The sequence below is a fragment of the Otolemur garnettii genome, unplaced genomic scaffold (genome assembly GCF_000181295.1).
Source record: "Otolemur garnettii isolate 467f Iridium unplaced genomic scaffold, OtoGar3 scaffold00011, whole genome shotgun sequence".
Classification (NCBI taxonomy): domain Eukaryota; kingdom Metazoa; phylum Chordata; class Mammalia; order Primates; family Galagidae; genus Otolemur; species Otolemur garnettii.
The window spans coordinates 25,357,659-25,367,230 of record NW_003852406.1 but is presented as its reverse complement, the minus strand read 5'-3'; the positions used below and the strand labels follow the sequence as shown (position 1 = coordinate 25,367,230).

General features: G+C 41.9%; 1 protein-coding gene across 1 annotated transcript in view; it reads right to left on the bottom strand.

Moving 5' to 3' along the window:
- Positions 1-9,572, bottom strand: part of NEO1 (neogenin 1) — a 158,705-nt gene that overhangs the window by 2,525 nt on the left and 146,608 nt on the right. Inside the window, exons 25-26 of the mRNA XM_023510038.1 lie at positions 6,093-6,251; positions 1,746-2,009 (exon numbers count right to left, since the gene is read on the bottom strand). Of these exons, the coding sequence (XP_023365806.1) occupies positions 1,746-2,009; positions 6,093-6,251 (423 nt within the window). The remainder of the gene's footprint in view (positions 1-1,745; positions 2,010-6,092; positions 6,252-9,572) is intronic.

The window sequence follows — 9,572 nt, the reverse complement described above, 5'->3', positions numbered from 1 at the left end:
CTGGCTCCGAACCCGCCAGCTCAGGTGTATGTGGCTGGCGCCTTAGCCACTTGAGCCATAGGCGCCGAGCCTGAATTGATGTTTTTATCATGGAGCACCACTGTTACTTCAAAGAGAGACTGACAGGTGAACTGGCTATTCAGATAGTTTCTAGAAAATGGACAAAATGTCACAATTAAAGGAAAGCAATAGACAGTGTTTATCACCAATGATATAATTTAAGTGAAAATTAGAATTAAAAAAAATTTGCATCTGCCATCATGGGATCAGAGCTTCTTAATACTTACACACTTCATTGGTATTAATGAATGTTTTATTTATTTTATTTTTTAACAGACAGGTCTTGCTCTGTTGCTCAGGCAGAAGTACAATGATCATAGCTCACTACAACCCTGAACTCATAGGCTCAACTTATCTTCCTGCATCAGCTTTCTAAGTAACTGTTAAGGAAGATACTCACTTTTCTACCCAGCTTATTTTTCTTATTTTTTGTAGAGATGGGGTCTTGCTTAGTTGCCCCAGGCTTGTCTCAAACTCCTAATCTCAAAGAATGTGTTTTTGACATGAAATAATGAAATGTATCAGTATTTGGGGGATTTGCATAGTCAGTATTTCCTAAATGACCAATGTGTAATATTTTAGTATCATGCATTCAAAGTACAAGATAGGCCAATGAATTTTAATGGAATAGAGTACGAATAGTTGTTCATGACTATGGTTTTAGATCTGGCATTATAACCAAACCTTTAAAAAATTACAACTTGTTGAATTTTGCCATAGTATCAAAAAACAAAATCCACAATTATCCGAGGTTATAAAAATACTCTTCTCTTTTCTAATTACAGATTTGTGAGGCCAGATTTTCTTCTTATATTTCAACTAAAACAACATATTGCAACAGATTGAATACGGAAGCGGATAGGAGATCCAGCTGTTTTCTATTAAGCCTGACACTAATGAGATTTACAAAAATAAGACAATGACATTCTTTTTGCTATATTTTTGTTTTAAAAAATGATTATTTTCATAAACATTATGCTATTTATTTTAACATAGATTGCTATTTTTAAATGAGATTAATATATTTAAAAAAATTGTTTTAATTTCTAATATGGTAAATACTGATCGATATAATCCAGGTGGAGAAAAGCTCTTTTGTGTCCTCAATAGCTTTTAAGATATTAAAGGCTCCTGAGACCAGAAAATTTGAAAATCACTGACTTACTCTAAAACCATCATAACAGATAATCACGTGGAAAAGTAGGGGGAAAAACATGCCTTTGAGGTCAGGGGACTGTTGTTGAGCTGTATGAACTTGGCCAAATAAAATTCCCTTCTATAGTGTTCATTTCCTTATACTGAGGTTCTTTCTGAGAAAGATTCACGACCCTACGGGGCTAAGTCTTGGCCTCCCAGACCCCTCCTCTAGCTTTCTGGCATCTTGTGGCATTAGGGGATCCCAGGGGGCTGGGCAGACCAGATCTGTTGCTCATTTCCATGCCACTGGATTTTACCACCAAGGGGTCTTCACATCAACACAATTCAAAAGGGCAACCTGGCTCCCCAGCAAATTATTCTTTGGTTTGTATGCATTCCTGAGTGGGGTAATGACACAGGACCACTCTATCTAAATTGCTGAGATAAGCTTGGAGGATATTTACTTTGTTATTCTTCAAAGAATGGGTGATTTCTGTTCCAAGCCTGAGCCAAAGGGTTCCTCCAGGCGTGTTGCTGTCCTCACTCACCTTGCTGGGATAGTAACGGTGTGCTTGGCAATGCAGGATCATAGGTGGGAGGTCCCGGAGGTGGGATTGCTGGCACAGCGAAGCTCTTCAGTGGGTGGGATGGGCGAACATGGGCCGTGGGGAGGCTCTGGCCTGAATCTTCCTCTTGGGAGCTGGCCAAGTAAGAGGAGTTGGTAGCACCTTCAGGATCCTGATGATCAGTACAGCACGTCTGTGATGAGGAGGCTGGCATGGTATCAGTGCTGGGGGTATTTCGAACCGATTCTACAGCAGGAAAGTCTAAAGGTTAGCATTTCTTTTGCCATTGAACACATGCAAATCCCAGGATTTTGGCTATTTCTAGGGATCCCCTAAACCAGTTTAATAATCAGTGGAATATGGATTAACCATTGCAAGGCTAAGAGTAGAGGAATGGACTACTCTGAAAGAGTCCCAAACAATTCTGTACTCAATCAGCTGTTTCAATTTTTTCACCTACACAGCTATATTTTATAGGATCACAATTTTACAGAATTAAAGTTCTCTTCAGTACTTGTCATGGAGCACATATACAGATTTTGGAGATGATTGTGTTAAAACATAATTATGTATAAAAGAAAATTAAAATTCTCACTCACTGACTGATAGTCTTAGAAGATCAGGTCTGGCCACCAAGGCTGGCTGGGTACCTGGCAGGAACCAGCTCTGCTGGCAGGGCCTGGTGGTCATGGCAGGAGAGCCAATGCCACAGGCCTTCGTGCCTGCCAGGGATGGTGCAAGGCCTCATCAGAGCAAAAGCCCCACAGCTCAAGTGAGACATGGACAACCTAACAGTCCAGAGGTATGTGCACAGCTTTAAGATTGTATCAAATGAGAGGCACTTTGGTAGATTAGGGGTAGATTAGCCTGAAGAAGGGAAGACTCATAAAGAATATGATAACTATCTTAAAATATGTGAAGAGGCGCAGAGTTGCTCCAAAAGGCAGCCTGGTGGGGTAGGAAAGCACTACCTTTGGAGTCAGACAGGTCTATCTGGACCCTAATCATGGCACACTAACTGCGTGGATTTGGCAAAGTCTGACTATCTCAGAGTCTCAGTGTCTTTAGACACTGTCCCCGGAAGAATAACGTTTAATTTGCTGAGGGTTATATGAAATGCAAGAAAGGTGCGTGCTGGAATAATCTATAAGGTTCTTTTCTTTGTAAGTTACTCTAAGCCAGGCATGAGGTGAGGTGAATTATATCATTAGCTCATTCAGGTCTCAAAGAAATTCAGAAGGCTCTGGAGGTTAACCAAATTGCTCACAGGCTCAGAACTAGCAGGGCAGAATCTGAATCCTGCACTCTATCAAGCCCTTGCTCTGAACTACCACATACTATATATACTACTTTTCCATGCCCAGTACCTCTCATCCCCAACCGTGCGGGGCAAAAGCTGCACCAAGGCTGAGGGAGACCTCATGTGGAAGACCTTTCCAACAGTGTGAGCCGCACGACCAATGTCCCCTCCCCTGTGGAGAGGTATGGAGTACACCAGCTCAGGGAAATAGGCTGTAACAGGCAGCCTCAGGCCTCGTCTGATCCCCTTATCCATTGTTTTGCTTTCCATGGCTTCGGTTACCTATGGTCAACCACTGTCCAAAAATATTAACTGGAAAATTCTAGAAGTAGATAATTCCTAAGTTTTGAAATTATGCATCATTCTGAGAAGTATGATGGAATCTCGCAGGATCCTCTTTGGGATGTGATCATCCCTCGGTCCAGCCTATCCAGGAGGTATACAATACACGCTCACTAGTCATCAGTAGCTACCTTGGTTATCAGATCAAAAAAATATATATAGGGTTTGGTACTATACATGGTTTGGGCCTCCACTAGGGAATGTATCCCCTGAAGATAAAGAATTACTGCAATGCATGAAGCAATCTGCAGAAATCTAACGTATTTCCCTGCCTTTGTGGCTGAGGTAAGCAATGAACCTTTCCATTGGGCTCTGAAAAGACAGGCCAAGTCAATCATGAGTGTTACCTCCTTAGCTCACAGGTCTTGGGTCCCAGGGATGAGGGACTCACACACCCTCCTAAGCATGCCTGGCTGTGCTGGCCTGCTAGGCCAAGATCACTTCACACCCCCAAAGAGGTGGGCCAAGGATCTCACTTTCTAGGCTTCCTCCAGCCAGCAATCACCAGGCTGGGGAGGTCCTGTTCCTACTGATCCTGGGCAGGGTGGAAGCTGGTTAGGAACAGGAGCAGTGAGGAGACGAGAGAAAAGTAGGCTCAAGTCCTGACCATGTCAGCCTGTACCAGCAGGTATGTTAGGTCAGCTCTTAGGTACAGAGGTCTTCCTTGACTGACTTAACTGCCTTTAAGTTGACATACACACTTCTGAGGGCCAAAAAACTGGTGGGAAAGGGGGAAAAGGGAAATAGAATTGGCTCCACAAAGCAGAGCTGGGGCCTGCTGCCAAGTCAATCTTGAGTGTTACCTCCTTAGCTTAAAGGTCTTGGGTCCCAGGGACGTCTTATACAACTGCAGAGGGCACCAGACAATACTGTTTTCTCTGTGCTTCCTGACACCATGCAGTACAACTGGCTGACTTGCCTCTCACAGTTGACGCACAAAGTCCACGCTGATCAAGTGTTTGGTTAAACAAGAGAAAAGTGTTCTTCTAGTGCCAAGCCCGCACACACAGAGCTGCAGCAATACTCTGAGCTATAGAAACAGGGCTTGGGAAAGTATAATAGTAAGAGAACTTTGATCATTTCTAGATATTATTCTAAATTTCAAATCCATCTTCAATGAATCTATCACTTTAGCTTTACCTTCTCGAATCCCCTCTGGTTATCCAAGCAAGGAGTCTGTTAGCAATGCAAATTACTACTTTGCTTTTACACAAGTCCATAGAGAAGGGACACTAGATCACTTGGATAAGGGCTGGGCAGAGCTGCCATGCTTCTCTCCAACTCTGATCCCCTCCTAGTCCAGGACAAGGGGGCTAATTTGATTGGGCAGAGCCCGCCATCCTCTCAGGAAGTCCCACATCCTAGTGTGCAGCATTCCTTGGCCTTAAAAATGAAGAAACAGGGTTAAGCATAAAGCCTCCTTTTTCTATGAGCAGGTTTGGAGAGCTGTTTTCTGGTCCTCTGCTCTATTTGAGACTATGTTTGCAAGGCAGACTTTGGTTCTCTATGCTGTTGGCTGGAATAACTGTCTATCCTGTAGTCCTTCTTTCCCTAAAGGGAGGACCCTAAATCTGGATTTGGAAAAAGACAATAGAAAGCCAAATTTAGACATGAGTTCAGGCAGCATTCTCCAAACCAGGTAATAGACTTGGCACTAGATGATGTTAGAGGTTATCAGGCATCGTTTTATAAAACGTTCATCTTCATTTCAGGTTTTGGGTATGTTTGTGATTGATCAAAACTTAAAGGCAAAGAGGAATTATTGACAACCCAGACTACTATCGTAAGTTTTGAGGTTCTTTTAATACAGAAATCACTTGACATTCTCTTATTTCCCCAAACTACAAAAATTTAGTTTCTACCTGTAATATAATAACTACTAACAGGAATGTTTCAAATGATAGGAAAACAATTTAGTATAGGGAAGTTATTAGATTTGCAGTTTAAAACTGATAGAAATTAATTTTCAATTAATGAGGAGCAATATTTATTTCATTTGCTGTCCCTTTACCTTCACTATCTTCTCCTTGAAACTGTGTGATAATGCTGTTTCCTAGACTTCCAAACTGGGACATGTTTGGCCACCTATTTTCTAAATGACATTAGGCAACCCGAGGGCTAGCTCCATATGGGTGGCAGCCACTGACTTCTGGGTATTCTTTGTTTGCACCTACAGACCTTCCTGATGCTGGGATGACTGTGGGCAAAGGCAGCTGCTGCTACCTGAAAATCACCCAGGATGAGTGTTCCTTTTAAATTAGAGGATTAAAAAAATAAATTGGAGAAAAAAAGACTGAATTATGATGCAAGCTAATGGAACAAGGGATGCTTATGTGATTAGAGATATTGCTGGTTTTTGTGTTGTTTTTTTTTTTTTTTTTGCAGTTTTTGGCCGGGACTGGGTTTGAACCTGCCACCTCCAGCATATGGGGTCAGCACCTTACTCCTTTGAGCCACAGGTGCCACCCGAGATATTGCTGTTTTTACTAAAATGATACCTTACAGTGAGTACTTAAAACTTAGGGAGAAAAGTGAGGTGAATTTGAGTCAATCATAGACATGTTACACCAAGTAAGTAACAGAGAAAAATTCCAGCTCCCTCTTCTAAGTAGAGCGATTCCTTCCCCATTTCTGCTTGCCAACTCTTTTGGAGCACTTTCCATCTGGGCTCCATCCTCATCTCTCACCTGTGGAATTGGCCCTGTCTGAAAGGGACATGGATGTGCCAATGGGCCATGGGCTGCCCGGGTGGTAGAGATGACTGCGAGCTGGAGAAGCGAGGCTGCTGGAGTGGAAATGATGGTGAGGGTTATCGAGGGAATGGATGGGATGGGCACTAATCACAGCTGCGAATGAACACAAGACAGAGAAATGCTTAACATGCGTGCATGGACACATACCAGTCACAGTTCAAGAGCAAAGTCACCCCCTTCCCCCTCCCGTATAATCCAACCACACTCCCTTGGCTTTTTGGTGGCAGCTGGCTGGATTTGGATAATTTGTCATTGATTTTAAGTTTGTTTTAAAAAATGAACACACTCTTATGCATATGTCTATATATGTAAAGGAAAAGAAAGTCTGAGAAATACTGAAATGTTAACAGTGATTATCTTGTAGGAACGAATGGTCAAAATTCAAAGAATATTTTTCTTTTGGCTTATCTGTATTTTCCAATTCTATTAAAAAATGGATTATGGGTGGCGCCTGTGGCTCAGTGAGTAGGGTGCTGGCCCCATATACCGAGGGTGGCAGGTCTGAACCTGGCCCTGGCCAAATTGCAACAAAAAAATAGCTGGGGGTTGTGGCAGGTGCCTGTAGTCCCAGCTACTTGGGAGGCTGAGGCAAGGGAATTGCCTAAGCCCAAAAGCTGGAGGTTTCTGTGAGCTGTGACGCCATAGCACTCTACTGAGGGCGACAAAGACTCTGTCTCTAAAACAAAACAAAACAAAACAAAAAAAACATAAATTACATGGGTCATTAAAAATTTCTATTTGAATACGTCACAAATATAAATTCATAAGCCAACAAATCATAACTTAGGTTTATGTTACTTTTTTGTCCAACTAAAAGGACAGAAAGACATTCCTTCTCCTTCAAGCATGTTCCTAATTCATTCTGCCTTTTAAAAAAATTGCTGAATGAAGCATGTAATATGTGTTTAGGCCAAATGAATACGAAGCTGTTTAATCACTCTTCATATCTTAAAAGGAATGCAAATTAAATTTAATTTTGATGGTCTGATCTAGTACTAAAAGCCTGAACTACAGGCTGATGGCACCATCTCTTATTGCTTCCTGTCTGGGGCTCAACCATATTCATTCACATTAAAAAAAATGGATTTTTCCTAATTTCCTCTTTCCGTCCCATGCTGGCCAAGGATTCAATCCACTGCATTTAGCTAAAAAATCTGAAATTTCCACATAAAGATTTCACATACTACTTCCTGTGAAGACAGAAATTCCACGTACAGCTTTCCACAAACTTCATTATTGATCTCAGAGATGGACAAACAAAATAAGAAGCTCAGAGTTTGGGAATAAACTTTTCTTAGGCACTTCCTCAAACTAATTGTAGAAACAGAATGTTTAAGGTTAAGGTAGCCAGCCCTATACCTGCCCTCTAAAATGGAAAGGTTGACTAGAAAATAAGGAATCTTTTTCTTCCCCAAGCAAGGGCTTCATGAACTTCATAATACAACTTGATTAGCCCTTTGGAACTTATTAAAAATATCTTTTGTCACCAGGGCTCTTCCCAGATCCTTGTGGGGCCATTCAACATTATTCTGGTGAAGAAAAGTCCTAGCCAAGAAAATGGATGTGTTTCTATGCAGCCATCTCCATCCTGGCCATGTGTAAGCAAGGAGACCGCTCCAAGTTGGGTGCCTGGAGCACTACTCCTCCGCCTGAGGACAGAACAGGGGCTTTCCCTCAGGAGCTGCTCTCCATGACCAGAAGTTCCGGGTGGTCCTCGGGAGCAAAACACAATGTGGAAGGCTGCCTGGGGAGGGGCCTCGGGGCAGCCTGGGAGTCAGCGTCTCCTCTGGGGGAAGATAAGGAGTTTTAAAAGTGGGTGCATCAGAATCAGCATTTTCTAGAACTCAGGCTGAGGTAGGGAGAATAAATCTCCTGATTTTTACACAAAAATGTACAATCTGAAAGCATTCTAGGTGTAGACTGGAAAAACTAATCAGTTTTTTCTTTTATAAGACATTTCCAGTCTATTGAGATAAGTAAATAATAAAAAATAAAGCAATGTGAATGGCCTTCCTGGAATAGAGCAGGCCACCAGCAGTGTTAGCTGAATCTGAACTTGGTGCTTCTATGCACAGCCTTGTACTGAAGCTCATCCTGACACCAGCAAGCCTCCCAGCACCACACTGTCATCTGAGACCAGGTTACACAGATGGTGGCTGCATGGCTCCTGCCTCATTTCTGGACTCAGAACTCAGCTATGAAAAAGGATTATGGGTTTTTAAAAGGATATCCAAAACCTAAAGACCATGTATGTATTTGATTTCAAATTCTTGAGTTAAAAGATTCCACTCACCCACCCAACTGTTGAGGTGCAAATTAAATAATATTCCTCATTATCAAAAAAAGAAAAAAAAAGAGAATAGTATCAACTGGCATATCTTTTTTTTCTAAACATATTTGAAACTAATATATCTAGAAATAAAGATAGTCAATTTTCATAAGTTTTAGAAATAAACCAGTTCAGGTAGAAACTCCAGTCTTCAACAAAACAAACAAAAAAAGCGGTCATGCTACTGTAGTCTTAGAAATCAAAAGCGACTAGATTAGATTAATTTACTCTTCTCAGGCATTTGTGTCTTTAAGCCTGGGAACCCCAGGGTACCTCTTATAAGAGAGAAACCATGGTCTTTCTCTGCAGATTTCCAAGTCTAGGCCTTGCTTTCCATCATGCCTCGTAAGCTATTTTGTGCAGACCTGACCTACTAATGAACAGGACATCCTCTTTCAAAACTGCGTTTTACAATCTAGAGTCTCACATGCTTGTGGACAGTGAGTGTTTGTGGGAGAGGGAGTGTACATGTCTGGGTGCTCGGAGGTTCCACCACAAGGCTGGGCATGTGAGAAGCTTTTCCAAGTACAGGGTGCCGTGGGTGCCTCCCTGTGTGGGGGCTACTGTGGGTCTTACAATCTTGTTACTTGCTGAGAGTTCCCTCACCTGGAAGCCCCACTGTGCCAGCTAGTCTGAAAGACTTCTCTACCTTAAAAACAGTGACAAAAAGGACTCAGTAGTTTGAAAAAAATGATTGGTTTGTCCCCCTGCTTTTTGGTTTTTAATCATGATATTTAACTTACATTACATTTCAACTATTATTAAAGAAGGCTTAGCAACTTTTAGACTTATCAAAGTGAAGCATGGTCAAGTAAGGCTGAAAAACATTGCTTTAAAAATTCCACACTGTAAAGCTACTCTAAAACAAAGTTTAGATAGAAAAAGAATTGCACAGCTGCACACAACACTGAACATGTGTTAGGACGCCTAAGGAACACCTGTGACATCAGGCCTTCCTCAGCCCCATCCTTCTGCGATGCTTCTCTGTCTCTCCCATAGAGAGGGCACAAACATTAGGGAGACTAGATACTTCCTGATTCCTGGGAGACCAGGGATATGGGCTTTTTAGCTTATCTACCCTAAAC